At 38.8% G+C, this 15,570-nt stretch overlaps 1 protein-coding gene across 20 annotated transcripts in view; it reads right to left on the bottom strand.

The window, feature by feature from the left end:
• Window positions 1–15,570, bottom strand: part of TMEM232 (transmembrane protein 232) — a 249,087-nt gene that overhangs the window by 151,351 nt on the left and 82,166 nt on the right. For all 20 annotated transcript variants that reach the window (XR_005356520.1, XR_005356519.1, XR_005356523.1 and 17 more), the window contains one exon: window positions 7,459–7,637. Coding sequence is in view for 14 of the 20 variants with exons in the window: in XM_038532155.1 (XP_038388083.1) it covers window positions 7,459–7,637 (179 nt within the window). In the remaining 6 variants the exon portion in view is untranslated. The remainder of the gene's footprint in view (window positions 1–7,458; window positions 7,638–15,570) is intronic.

The raw sequence follows: 15,570 nt of genomic DNA, 5'->3' as shown, positions 1-15,570 counted from the left end.
TAAATAAAATCTGAAATAAATAATCTCTGACAATATTATTTTCGTCAGAGAAATTAAGCATGAAGGGAAATAAAGATCAGGTGTGGAATTTAGGAAAGAAGATCACACATCAGAGTAACACAAGAACAGAGCACAGAGACCACACAGAGAGAAACTGAGACCTGCATAGATGCTAATCACCTTGGTCCTTTGAATAATTAGGTGTGGGGAATTTAAAGGAGTTAGTTTAGCCACTATTATTCCCTAAACGACTGTGAATATGTTAATATGCAATTTAAACATTAGAATGGTACGAACTAATAATAAACTGAAAAAAAAAAAAAAGCTTTATGACTAAAGTCCTAAAAATGATGCAAGGAACCCCATTGCCTGGAAGAAGAATAAACAGAGCAACTGATTAGACACTTAGCTTTTTGTCATATCTATACCAACACCGAATTCTTAGCCAATAAAACTGAATAAAAACCTTTACAAGTAAATGAAAATTGACAGAGTTAGCCACCAGGAGATACTTACTAAAAGAATATGAAAGGGTTTTCTTTGAGCAGAAGAAAAATAATTCCATGCAGAAGGTCTGAGATTTAAGAAGAAAGAGTAAGGAAAGAAACATGTAAATATGTGGGTAAATTTAAAGAATATTGAGTTTAAAATAATAATATATTGATATCTATAAACCTACACACACACACAAACAACATCCATATACACACACAATTAAAATTTCAACAGGAAGATTATCTAAGTAAAAAAAATAATAAATGGAGTTAAAATATTTTAAGAGTCTAAGGCCTAGGAAAATATTAAATTTATTTATATTAGACTTCAATAACACAAGAATTCACTTTGTAACATCTTGGGTAACGAGAAAAAGGTGTAATCACAGATAGATAGAAGGGGTGGGATGAAATTGTATAATAAAAAAATCTTCCCAAAAGAGGCACAAAATGAGACTTGAAAAAGGAAAGGATGTACAAATAGAATGGTAAATGACAGTCTACAGAAATAAACACAAATATACTATAATGATTTTAAATGTAAATACAATAAGGGTCGAAATTTAAAGACCATAATCTTTGGGTTAAAAAATACTGCTTCTCCGGGATCCCTGGGTGGCGCAGCGGTTTAGCGCCTGCCTTTGGCCCAGGGCGCGATCCTAGAGACCAGGGATCGAATCCCACGTCCGGCTCCTGGTGCATGGAGCCTGCTTCTCCCTCTGCCTGTGTCTCTGCCTCTCTCTCTCTCTATCATAAATATTATAAAAATAAAAAAAATACTGCTTCTCCAAAGAGCTAAACATATAAGGATTCAGAGAGCTTGAAATAAAAAGATGGAAATAAATATGCAAACACTGATCAAAAGACTCCTCATGAAAGAAAGCTAACATGATTATACTCATAACCAAAAGGTAGACTTGTTATAAAGAAGAACATTTTATAATAATGAGAGCATCGTCACTGAACACAGTAGAATTGAACTAGAAATCAAAATTGTAAACATAACAGCAAAACTTCCATATGTGTGGATATTAAGTTATGAACTTGGGTAACCTGTGGCTTAAATAGAAATAATAGAAGTTAGAAACTCTTTTGAATTGGATGATAATTAAAATATTACTTTTCATAACTTTCAGGATACATCTAAGTTAACGTGTAGAGAGAAATTAATAGTATTAAAATCATATATTAGAAAAATGCTACAAGTCAGTGACAAGGAATACAGTTCAGTAATTTTGGAAAAGGAACAACAAATTGAATGCAAGGAAATTAGTAGAAAGAAATATAAATCTAATATTAGATATTAAAGAGATTAGAAAAACAACAGAGAATATCAATATCAAGAGAATCAAATTATTTTTTTTTAAAGATTTCTTTATTTTAGTGAGTGCGCACGTGCACGAGTAGAGGGAGGGGCAGAGGAAGAAGAGAGACTCTGGAGCAGACTCCATGCTCAGCGCAGAGCTGGACGGGGCTCCATCTCAGGACCCTGAGATCATGACCCAAGCCAAAATCAAGAGTCAGATACCTAACTGATTGAGCTGTCTTTTAAAAGACAAAGAAGTTGATTAAACCCTTAGCATGATAGATTAAAAAGGAGAACAAAAGCAAAAATAATAAGAGTCAGGAATGAAGGAGAGAATACCGTGTCAGATCCTTTTTTTTTTTTTTTAATTTTTTATTTATTTATGATAGTCACAGAGAGAGAGAGAGAGAGAGAGAGAGGCAGAGACACAGGCAGAGGGAGAAGCAGGCTCCATGCACTGAGAGCCCGATGTGGGATTCGATCCCCGGTCTCCGGGATCGCGCCCTGGGCCAAAGGCAGGCGCCAAACCACTGCGCCACCCAGGGATCCCATGGTGTCGGATCCTAAAGACACTGAGGTATCATAGAAAGATATTGTGAGCAACTTCATAAAATATTGCAGATGAAATTCCTAGGGTAAAAAATAACAAGGGAAGGAAAATTAAAGTCTAGGAAGGTATACATCTGTAAAAATACTCCACAGGGTACCTGGGTGGTTCAGTTAGTTAAGTGGACTCTTGAGCTCAGGTCCCTGAGATCAAGCCTTGCACTGGGCTCCAGGGCTGTGGGTGTGTGCAGCCTGCTTAAGATTCTCTCTCCCTTTCCCTCTGCCTCTCCCCTGCTGCTCTCTCTCTCTAAAAAAAAAAAAAAAGGATAATCAAAGGATTGATCAGTGAACTTATGGAAAGGATGTCAACCTTTCCATAAGTATCCATGACAAATGGCTTCTTGTGTCAATACTACAGAATTTTTAAGGAAGAAATTGTGACCATACTACAAAATTCTTCCAGGGAATTAGGAAAAAATAGAGAATCACTTCCCAATTCATTCCATAAATCCAGCATAACTTTGATGCAAACCTTATAGAAAATATTGTAAGAAAAAAAATTATGAAACAATTGTGTTCATTAGCATGGATGCAGAATCTTCTTTTAAAAAAAAATATTTTATTATTTATTTATTTGAAGGAGAGAGAGGGAGAGGGAGAAGCTGACTCCCCACTGAACAGAGAGCCTGATGTGGGGCTTGATCCCAGGATCCCAAGATCATGACCTGAGCCAACGGCAGACAGACACTTAACTGACTGAGCCACCCAGGCGCCGCAATATGGATGCAAATTTTTAAGCAAAATATTATCATAGCAAATAGGACAATATTAAAAATGTTATTACATCCTCATCAAATGTTAATGTAATTTCCAAGAGTATTCCTGGACAAGTTGCTTCACCTTTCAAAAAGTTTAAATGTCCTTATTTAAAGTTTCAAATTCCTTATCTGTAAAATCAAGAGTATGAAAATACAAATAACATATGGTTTTTATGAGAATTAAATAATTCATGCATGTAAAGTACTTAGCACATGGCGCACAGTAAATGCTCAACAAATCTATTACTGCCAATGCCTTTTAAAAAATGACAAAGGTGAAAAAAACAAAACATTTATATTGAATAATTCAGCAGACTAAAATCTCACTTTTGCAACTCTCTTACTATGCCAAAAACAAAAACAAAAAGTCACCCTAAAACTTAAGTGGTTTAGCACAACTATTGATTTAGCCCACAGTTGCACAGGTCAACAATTCAAGGGGGGCACAGCTGAACGGTTCCTCTGGCCTTAGGGGGGCTCATTCATGTGCCCGTAGTCAGCTGTTTGATCCATGAGGAGCTGGTGAATCTTGGGCGGGGGCCATGGGTCAACCATGACAGCTTGTCTCTGTGCCGTGTTGTCTCTCATCTTCCAACTGGGTAACTTGGGTTTGTTTGCAGGGCAGTCACTGTTCCAAGAGAATAAGGGAGCGCAGGCCCTAATACATAAGCGTTTTCCAAATCTCCATTTGGGGGCACCTGGGTGGCTCAGCTCGCTGAGTGTTTGCCTTGGGCTCAGGTCGTGACCCCGGGGTCCTGGCATCCAGCCCCGCCTTCAGCTCAGTGGGGAGTCTGCTTCTCCCCCTCCCCCTGCTGCATCCCCTGGCTGATGCTCTCTCTCTCTCTCACTTTCTTTCTCTCAAATAAAATCTTAAACATAGATAAACAAATATATTGTAAGTAAAAAAGGTAAAGTCTCTGCTTGGGTAACATTGGTATTGCCTTATTACTCCAATCAAGTCAAGTGGTCAAGCCAAGGTTTTGGGTATATCACGTCAAGGATATGAATATAGGGAGTCATGAATAAACTGGGGACAATTACTCTGACAATGAATCAAAAGTTCCAAAGTGGGAGCTAATCATTTTAAAAAGATATAAGAAAGTGTATACATGATTCACCTATATACAAAGTACCCACCTATTAAAATTCAATCAGAAAAATTTTCTCCCAAAACTAATTGTTTTACTTAGCATCTCTATTTTTATGAATCCATCTCTAAGTTCCTAAGACACGAACTTAGTAACCCAGACCTAACTTTCAAATGTAATGCCTACTACTGCCCAACCCAAAGCTTTTTCTTCAACTAGGAAGAAAACCAATGGCTTTTTCTTACAGTGTTTTTATTTCTGCTCCACTCACAACTTTTCCTTATCTAAGGGACGCGCTCCCTGACCCCGCTCCCTTGAGTCACTTAACGTGGACTCATCATTTAGGTTTCCGGCTCAAGTACTACTTAAAGATGACAACAGCATATTCCTCATTCATATAAGGAAAAAGTCGGAGACCAAACATTTACCTGAACTCCCACTGTGTGCCATGAACTTTGAGGGGACTGGCCATATACATAATATCCCATCTTCTTTTTTTAAAAAAAGATTTTATGTATTAATTTGAGAGAAGAGAGAGAGAGCACTAGGAGAGGGAGGGGCCGAGGAGAGGGAGGCTGCCCACACGGGCTCGATCCCAGAGCTGAAGGCAGACACTTAACCGACTGAGCCCCCCAGGTGCCCCTATAATATTCCATCTTCTGAATCTTCTGTCGTCTGAATGAGACAGTAAAAATTATTGTATAAAGGTCATTTTTTGGACTCCCTTGTGTTTTCCATGGAATTTAGCATAGCAAAATAGATCTAGGACACAATATGTACGTATTTATTTCATATTTTCTACTGAATTTGGTGGAAATTTTTACATAATTTCATAGTGTATAGACTGTAGTAGTATAATATTAAATAAGGGAATTCAAACTAAATTAAGTGATATTTCAAAGTCAGTGGCTAGGCACTCTATCATTTATACTCATAAATTACATATTTTGTTACTTAATAATCTCAATGTCTCTTTTAGTTAATACAGATCCAGAGTGAATTTTATCTTTTAATTAATCTATCTAATGCAAATAAGTGTATTTCTTATGTTAAATATGTACTATATTTAAACTAATTCAGCTGCCTCTAGAAATTTCTAGTTTAAGGGCCCCTGGGTGGCTCAGTTGGTCAGTTAAATGTCTGCTTTGGCGCAGGTCATGATCCTGGGGTCCTGGGATTGGGCTCCCTGCTCAGGCGGGAGTCTGCTTCTTACTCTCCCTCTGCCCTTCCTTCCTCTCCAGTGTGCTCTTTCTCTCAAATAAATCAATAAAAAAAAAATCTTTCAAAACAAAAAAGAAATTTACAGTTTAGTTTCTTTTTCCTGAGGAAAACTTGCCTTCCCACACATTTACTATTTAAAATGAATGAAAGCATCCTTAGAAGTCTTCCCACTAAGCATTAAAAACTAATTAGCACATCTAGTGCTAGCACATCTAGGTCTCCTCAGACCTGACTGCTTGATTAATGGGTTTTTCCTTGGACCTAGTAACTAAAAAATATTTTCTATGTCTGATTAACTGATTTACGTATTTCAAATGTAACTATCTATAGGTACTTCCTAAAATTTTGAAGAAAGAAACTATCCTATACCAAATGTTTGGCCCTGAAAACAGGCCCATGAATAGAATTCTAATTATAGAAATGGCAAATTTGATTTGGCTTATTTATTTGGTCACAGTATACAATCTGCCTGAGATGTGAAGTGGCGATCTACAAAGATAGATGCAAAACCAGAAAATAATATGAATGATTGAAAATTCACAGAAAAGGGAGAAAAGGAGAGAATAAAATGACTCGCTGAGATGAATACATTTGTCCTCTATGTCTATTTAGAAACTAGCTAAGATCTGACTCTCATATTTTTAAGACATTATTGAGCAGCTTATACAAAGTAAGGTTCAGAGATCACATGAAAATAAGGAAGATTTATTTCTTACATCGCAACAAAAGGGATACTGGGTGATATAGTGGTCATCACCGTAATAGATACAATAGTAATTATTTTTTTCTTTTTCTTTCCATGTTCTGTCCACAACCAAGAATAAAACTGAGGCATGTTTGCATAAACTCAAGCCCGTGGCATCTAAACCAATGTAGTTGAAGTAGAGGGCTCTTGATTGTCTTTCTCTATAAAAAAATATTAGATGTCTAGAGAAAAGGAATGCATGTTTTTAGAGAGTCCTCCATAAAGATTATTACTCCAAGTCAGATTTATGATTAAAAATCAAGGAGTTTAAGGTTCTACTAAGAATCTAGAGTGTCGACACTCTGTCGCAATAATGGCCCGCCCATATGCATTGCCAATCCATTAGGTAGACTGAATTCATTATTTACTCTTCTTACTTGCTAACATTAATTCACATCTCTAATTATTATTAGAAAGCAGGATATTAAGAGTGTTGGGATAATTGCACCTGTGAAAGCTAGAAAGAGCCAGAAACTTCAGTGACAGGGAAAAAAAAGTCTTCTTTAGGATAACAAACAAATTAACCTAGCTCCAAATAAGACATAGAAAAAATTTTAGAAAATAAAAAAGCTGGTGAGAGTTTTAAAATATCATAGGATACCATATGGATAAAGCATTCTGGAAAAAATCACATTTGCATTTCATGAAGAATGGATAGCTAATTTCACAATGGTTTTCTTTGAATGTGAGGAAAAACGATATATGGAGTCATTCAGCTAGAACTAGAAAAACCAAGAACTTGTAAGATACATATTTAACTGTAGAGAAAAAGAGTCGTGGTAAGTGAATCTAGAATGGCGATTTATATTATCTAATGCTGGAAGGAAAACCCTACAAGCAAGATAACCAAATAATTTATCATCCAAATTGAGACACTTGGAGAGTGGATTAATTCACCACTAAAAAGCAAGCTGGAAAATTTCGGCGTAGACCCGAACTGGAACTTTGCATACCTAATATGTCTCTCGGCACAAACCCAAAGCAGGACCGTTACTCTTCCCCCAAAGCACCCCCTCTCTTCAAGCTTCTCAGATGACTGCCGACCCTCCTATCTTTAGCTAAATGGAGATCAGTATTAAATTTTATCTTATTTTTTTTTCAGTATTAAATTTTAAACACGCTGCTCTCAGCTGTGAGTCGCTGACCCTCCCCGAGCACAGGCCTTCCCTGGCCCCCAGAGAGAGAGGACAAGCGCTTCCAACCACACAAGTACCACGTGATGCCTGGGCTTTGAGCTCACCTGAGCTATGTTTATGGCATTGCGGATTCGCCCATCTTTCTCCTGATCCTTTGTTCTCCGTACTGTTTGCCATATTTTGTTTCTAAATCCATCCTGATCATCATCTCCCCGAAGTTCCCATGACATTTTCACCAGGTTATACATTAAGCCGTAGTATCCAATCCATATCACTTGATCACCTGTTTGGAAAAGATACATCCTTTAGGAAAAACATCACTTTATTCACCTTAGAAAAAGCACAGTTTTGTGAAAGAGGAAAAAAAAAAACACACTTGATTTTGCTGATATTTTAAAGTCTGAAATTCTGAGCTTTGGAATTTGTTTTACTCTTCACAGCTCTTACTCCTTTCATTTTAAAAGATTCACAGATTATCTTAAAATTTCCAGCCATGAGAAAAGATCTGCAACTAACTAATACTGCACCTCATAAATTTAAAAGTTGGACAGGTAGATTAGGAACTATGTATTTAAAAAAAAAAAAACAACTTTGAGATTCAAGGAAAGAGGCATTTTTTCAAGGCAATATGAACACTTAGACCACCATGGTGAATTTTTATAATGAATTAGAGAACAGGAGAAAAATCACTGCCTTTTATAAAAATGATCAAGCTCTATGAAACTATGGCATTTGAACCAAGAAGAAAGCCTTGAAAATAATGTGAAAAGCAGACAAAAACTGCCGATATAATTATACGCTGGAAGAATTTTTTTTGGTAATAGAGACATAAATCAACTGAAATAGAGGAAAAGGGAACAATGAATCCAGAGGAGATTTTTAAAAGTCTAAGACACTCCTCCTTCTAAGACTTATACACCAATTAGTAATTTATATAAATTATCAAGGTCCAGTTTTTAAAATTTTTATTTAAATTTAATTATTAACATACAACGTATTACTGGTTTCAGAGGCAGAGGTGGGTGATTCATCAGTCTTCTATAAGAGCCGGTGCTCAGCACATCACATGCCACCCCCAGTGACCCCGTCCCCCATGACCCCCCCCCCCCGCCTCCCCTCCAGCCGCCCTCAGTTTGTTTCCTGTGATTGAGTCTCTGAGGGCTTGGCTCCCTCTCCGATCTCGTCTTGCTGTTCCTCTTCCTTCGGATCCTTCATAGGGCACCTCATTGGCTCAGACAGTTAAGTGTCTGCGCTCAGCTCAGGTCAGGATCTCAGGGTCCTGGGATCAAGGGCCTGTCCAGCTGTGGGGCTCCCTGCTTCTCTCTCTGCCTCTTGCCCCTCTGCCCACTTGCTCAAGTGCCAGGGCTTGCTCTCTCTCTCTCTCTTTATCTCAAATAAATAAAATCTTAAGAAATTTAAGAAAGGTCCACTCTTGAAATACACTTCTCCCATACAGAAAGGAGGAAGAAGTTCCTCTTTACTCTTTACCTTAACTATTTCTTACTTCTTACCTAGGAGGTACATCACCAGGCAACAGTCTTCGGGAAAAGAGAATTCTAACTTACGTACTAATGGGATAAAAGTGGAGAATAAAAAAATACGGCAGGTCTCAAAGGGGATATGAACTGAAGTTAGCCAAAGAGCAACATGAGAGTACCAAGTACGTGTGAGAAAAACAAGAGGAAGAGAAGGTTCAGGAGGGAAGATGGAAGGGTTTCAGAGTCCATTAAATTCTGTCTTGTATTGTCCCCTAAATCCTGCTGATAGCCTATATGACGCTGGAGCTCGTCAGTGCTCTTCTTGAATAAACATATAAGTACAACATGAAAAAATCAAAATCTTTAACTTTTCCTAATTCCATATAGATTTTTATGACCCAGTAATAATGATTATTATTAGAATTATAACCAGACAACGAGGGCCTTCCTGCTGCGTGCCCTCATTCTCGTCCTCACCACAGTCCTGCCATGAAGATCCTATTAGAGTGGAAGGGACAGATGACCTTCCCCTGGGTGGGAAGGGCCCGAGCATCACACAGCCCAAGAGGGACGAGCCAGGTGGCGGCGGGCCTAATCCTATCCCACGCAGTGCAGCCTTTCCCATTCGGACAAGTGCCTTTCTTCCCTTCTACCCCCTCATGGGAAAGTACACATTTAAAAGTGGGAGGAGGAAGGCAAGTGTCCAGCTTCCTAAATTCCGGCATCTTTCATCCTTTCTATGACACTTTGAAAGAGATGGTATAAACTGCAAATACAAGGCTACGGGTGAGAGGCCCATTCTTTTGAAAATGTAATTTTCCCCCATAAAAACTACAAATTACAGCAGGCATGCTGCAGTATTCGAAGTCATACGCATGAACTGATGTCAGCAACATGATAGAAAGGGAAGTCCCCAGCCCTCGTCCCCTTGTGGAAACAACCATTGGGCAGCCATCCAAAACTAAAAGTGCCTTCTCGGGACCTTGGCATCCAAGTAAGAGGTTGGGAAACCCCAGTGGAACCCGAGACTGAGAAGGCAGTCCCAGACCCCGGGGGCATACCTGTTGGCAGGTATGAGCCAGGAGGACCCTTGCCCGTTGGGGACCTGACTCCAGCCTCACTCTACTGTGGTCCAGAGGCAGCTCTTCTCACCCAGGAACCCACCCCTGGACCTGGCAGGAGCGTGCTCAGGGGAGTGGTGGGGGCCATACCCACTTGCACCCCGGGTATCAGGCCTAAGATCTGCAGATGCAGACGTGATTCCATAAGCAGGTTTCTGCCCTGCTCAACCATGGCCTGGAAGTAGTCCTATCTGCTTTGGGGCATCACAGGAACTGTGCCCTACTCATTTCTTTGGCAAAGGGCCACTGACTCCCAATAGAGAGGTAGCGATAAGGAGAGAGGAGGTAGAGGATGACAGTGAGGATCTCAAATTGAGGTGGATAAGGGGCACCTGGCTGGCTCAGTCAGCGGAGTATGCAATTCTTGGGTTGTGAGTTCAAGCCCCAAGTTGGGCATAGAGTTCACTTAAAAAAGAAAAAGGACTTGTTGGAGCTCCTGGCTGGCTCAGTCGGTAGGACATGCAACTCTTGATAACAAGGTTGTGAGTTAGAACCCCCAGTTGGGCACAGAATGACTTTTAAAAAATGGATAAGGTAAAATAACTAAAGATAAAAGGGGGGTCAGGTTGAGTGATAGATATTTGAGCAAAATAGTATTCAAGCAATAAACTGGGAAACCAATGAGGGAATTTTATCAGGTACTTTAGGTCTTTACTGTGATGAGCAACAGGAGCTTGGAAAGTAAAGGACAAAAACAAGACAGTGCGAAAAAGATCTAATATTTCTTAGCTATGGAGGAGGAGAAAAGCATGAAGTGGAAAGGAAAAGAACGTTTTTTAAGCTAAGGAACTTGAAATAATAACGAAATCAGCTGTAGAAAAGACACTACTGTAGAGAAGCCAGTTTGGGGAGAAAGGAGAAAAATAATATTTGGAAAATGTGGCATGATTGAGTGTGAGCAGGATCTAATTTTCAGAGGCCTATAGCTTATTGTAAAAACATAGCTAAAATTTAAGTGAAATTATGAATTTGTGAGTCTATCAGAAAAGTAAGTCTTGAAACCAATATAACAAAGCAATTTTGAGTTTTTAAATTAATAATTCTGGAGTTGTGAACCTCAAGAATAAAAAAAGCAGCTTTGAATAACAATATGATAAATAAAACATACTGTGAATTTTAACCTGTCTATGTATTTGTTTATAGACTCCCAAACTCTACATTAATAAGAAGGGTTGACCAAAGTACATATAAACCACCTTTATTTATTTTAAATTATTGGTTATTTTAAATTATTGGTTATTATTGGTTATATATAGGCAAATATATTTTATAAGCCTGTAATAGTTGGCTAATTGAACTAAATTTGGGGGTTTTTTTAGAATCCACAAGACCGGTGATTAATGCATAAGGTATATTCTGGTAACCTGAGTTCTCAAAACTCACTAAACTCTTAAAATGCCATTGATGATTTTTAAAGTGAGCTGTTCACCTGTTGATTACAGTGAATTACTGCTTACAAATAATATTTGTAGGGAAAATCTACTGCATCCACTTGACTGACAGTGAAAAAAAAAAACTTGTTAAGACAGATGAAGGGGGGCCTGGGTGGCTCAGTCCGTTAAGCCTTCTGCTCAGGTCATGATCCCAAGGTCATGAGATGCAGCTCCAGGTCGGGCTCTCTGTTCAGGAGCCTGCTTCTCCCCTCCCCTCTACCTCCCGCTCCCCGTGCCTGTGCTTTCTCTCTCTCTCCCGCTCTGTCAAATAAATAAGTAAAATTTCAAAAAAAAAAAAAAAGACATATGGAATGTGTTACAACTGTCATAAAAGGCAGACTGCAGTCTAATATGCATGCTAAGAAGACATGCATATTAGACGCTTGCTAAGAAGCATTCCTGCTCTGAAACTCCTCATCCGGGGACCCAGCTAAAGAATAAGGCCCTCTTCTGTTCTGCTTTGAGTGACCCTGTGGCAGCTATCAAAGATGTTACTTTAAATATCCTGAGAGAAAATGTGTCTGCCTGCAGCTAAGCAGACAGCACCCTAGGAAATAGCAAAGCTGAACCAAAACAAAATTCTTAATAAATCTTGAAAACTTATTAAGAAAGTCTGCTGTTTGGGGGACCCCTAGGGGACTCAGCGGTTGAGCATCCGCCTTCAGCTCAGGGTGTGACCCCGAGGTCCTGGGATCGAGTCCCACGTCGGGCTCCCCACAGGAAGCCTGCTTCTCCCTCTGCCTGGGTCTCTCATAAATAAATAAATAAAATCTTAAAAAATAATAAAAGAAAAAAGAAACAAGAAACTATGCTGTTTGAAAACCCATATCATGATCCTTTCTTTGCAGCAATGCTTTATTTTAGTATTTGAACTCCATAGAAGCCTTTAATTGCCAGTCTAGATATTTAGGTTCCAAAAATTCAGTGAATGTGTAACATGAATGAGTATAAATGAATATGGCCTTTACAATTTTGACAAATATAATTTGGCAGAATCAAATGTACCACTAAAAGGTAACCTGAGTGTAAGATGTTGTTTAAAACATAGTCTTTGTGAAATGTTACATAAAGGAAAGGAACTAGATCCATGCCAAGAAACCAATGGACAAGAACCAGTCAGCAAGCCAGCCATTTAACAAATATTTACTGAGTCAATGCTATGCGCCAACAGCTGTTCCACTGTGCCGAAAAAAAAGATGACGTTACTGCTCCCAGGACACTTTATTCTAGTAGAAAATGACAGATACTAAAAAAGTAAATAGTGTAGTATCAATTCATAATGAGTGTTAGGGAAATAATAGAAGGTGGTAATGTGTGCGACAACAACTAGAGAAGAAAGCCACTACAGACACAATGAGAGAAAGGCCACCTGAAGACATAGTATCCAAGGTAAGATATGATGGATTTTTAAAAAGTTAATCATCCAAGAAGCTGGGGGAATTGCAGCATCTGTGAGCACAGAGGCACATGCTGAATTATTACAGCCAATTTGTAGGCATGAAAAGGAGTTTGGAATTTATGCTTCGTGCAATGAAAAGTTAACACAGCATTTTAAACAAGGAAGGGAACTGACCTGCTTTATGTTAACAATCTTTCTGGCTTCTTTATGGAAAATGGATTTTAGGGAGTACAAGGGAAACAGGGAGAGACTTTCAGTTTTTGCAGCAGCCTAGAAGCAAAGTGATGACCACAAGACTCAAGAGTCGTACAGTAAAGAGTCAACAATGTCCAAGGGGGGCACTGGCCTTCGCCCTTGCTTTCTGGGAGGTGATGCGGAGGCATCAGAATGTCCTGTCTGACAAGAATGTCTTTGTTTGCCTGGTATCCTTAGTCCATGGCATCAATTTGGCCTCTGGAAGGACCAGAGACTGGGGTCTACCATGTGTAACGTGAATGAACCCCAATAAAAATTCTCAATACTAAAACTTGATGACCTTGCATAGTTGGCAATACTCTCTGCAAACTGTCATATGTCTTTGCAGGGAGAAGTAAATGATCTCTGCCCCATTCCACTGGGAAAGGACAATAGACTGTGCACCTGTCCTCGACTCTGCTTTATTCACCTTTTCCTTGGCTAACTTTGATCTTTATCCTTTTAGTGTAATAAACTATAACCATGAGTAAAACGGCTTTGTTGAGTTCAGGTAGCTCTTCTAACAAATCAGCAAACCTGAGGGTTATCTTGGGGATACTCAAGCTCATAGGTGATTTCAGTGAGAGTTGTCTTACAGACTCTTGAATTTCATAAGAAATAATGACAGACATTAGAGGGGGGTATATTTTGGATGACTAGTAGAATAAACAGGAATTCTAGGGTACTCTTTATTTTCAGAATTCTACTATAGTAATAATTATCTATGTCTATATACATATTAAATATTGATAGAGTTATTTTGTATATATCATCATATTTGATCCTTACACATATTAAGCAAATACCCAACAGAATCAAAGAGAATCAAAGAATTACTGAAGAGAATCAAAGTATTACTAATTTAGTCAGTGTTTGTTGAGGTAATATGGAAAACAAAAAACAAAAAAGCAAAAGTCAACTGATTCCTATATTGGCATGGAGCAGTTAACTGAAACATGATGGCAAGTCAGATGCCACAGTGAATACAAAAATTTAAGGAAATGCATAGAACTTGCCTTGCTTAACTTTTATGATTTTTTTTGCCATAGTCAGGTATGGACATCTGTGTATTAAAAATAATTATCTTCTAGAGCTATAACTGGGAACCAAAGAAGAAAGCAGTTCATTGCTTCTCAAGAACAACTGTGAATCTTATAAATAAATTAAAGAAATATCACTACCCAGGGCAACTTACACATTTAATGCAATCCCTATCAAAACACCATGAACTTTCTTCAGAGAGTTGGAACAAATCATCTTAAGATTTGTGTGGAATCAGAAAAGACCCCGAATAGCCAGGGGAATATTAAAAAAGAAAACCAGAGCTGGGGGCATCACAATGCCAGATTTCAGGTTGTACTACAAAGCTGTGGTCATCAAGACAGTGTGGTACTGGCACAAAAACAGACACAGAGATCAATGGAACAGAATAAAGAACCCAGAAATGAGCCCTCAACTCTATGGTCAACTAAGATTCAACAAAGCCAGAAAGACCATCCACTTGAAAAAGGACAGTCTCTTCAATAAATGGTGCTGGGAACATCGGACAGCCACATGCAGAAGAATGAAACTGACCACTCTCTTACCCCAGACACAAAGATCAACTCAAAATGGATGAAAGATCTAAATGTGAGATAAGAAGCCATCAAACTCCTAGAGGAGAACACAGGCAACACCCTTTTTGAACTTGGCCACAGCAACTTCTTGCAAGATCCACCAATGAAGGCAAGGGAAACAAAAGCAAAAATGAACTATTGGGACTTAATCAAGATAAAAGCTTCTACACAGCAAAAGAAACAGTCAACAAAAGTAAGGGACAACCTACAGAATGGGAGAAGATATTTGCAAATGACCTATCAGATAAAGAGCTAGTATCCAAGATCTATAAAGAACTTATTAAACTCAACAGCATTGTTTGTACAATGCAATCATGAAATGGGCAAAAGACATGAAGAGAAATCTCACTGAGGAAGACATAGACATGGCCAACAAGCACATGAGAAAATGCTCCGCATCACTGGCCGTCAGGGAAATACACATCAAAACCACAATGAGATCCCACCTCACCCCAGTGAGAATGGGGAAAATTAACACGACAGGAAACAAGTGTTGGAGAGGATGCGGAGAAAGGGGAATCCTCTTACACTGTTGGTGGGAAAGTGAACTGGTGCAGCCACTCTGGAAAACTGTGTGGAGGTTCCTCAAAGAGTTAAAAATAGACCTGCCCTACGACCCAGCAATTGCACTGTTGGGGATTTACCCCAAAGATACAGATGCAATGAAACACCGGGACACCTGCACCCCGATGTTTCTAGCAGCAATGGCCACAATAGCCAAGCTGTGGAAGGAGCCTCGGTGTCCATCGAAAGATGAATGGATAAAGATATGGTTTATGTATACAATGGAATATTCCTCAGCCATTAGAAATGACAAATACCCACCATTTGCTTCGACGTGGATGGAACTGGAGGGTATTATGCTGAGTGAAGTTAAGTCAATCAGAGTAGGACAAACATATGGTCTCATTCATTTGGGGAATATAAAAAATAGT

Source organism: Canis lupus, chromosome 3 (genome assembly GCF_011100685.1).
Source record: "Canis lupus familiaris isolate Mischka breed German Shepherd chromosome 3, alternate assembly UU_Cfam_GSD_1.0, whole genome shotgun sequence".
Lineage (NCBI taxonomy): Eukaryota > Metazoa > Chordata > Mammalia > Carnivora > Canidae > Canis > Canis lupus.
This window is presented reverse-complemented; position numbering and strand designations above follow the sequence as displayed.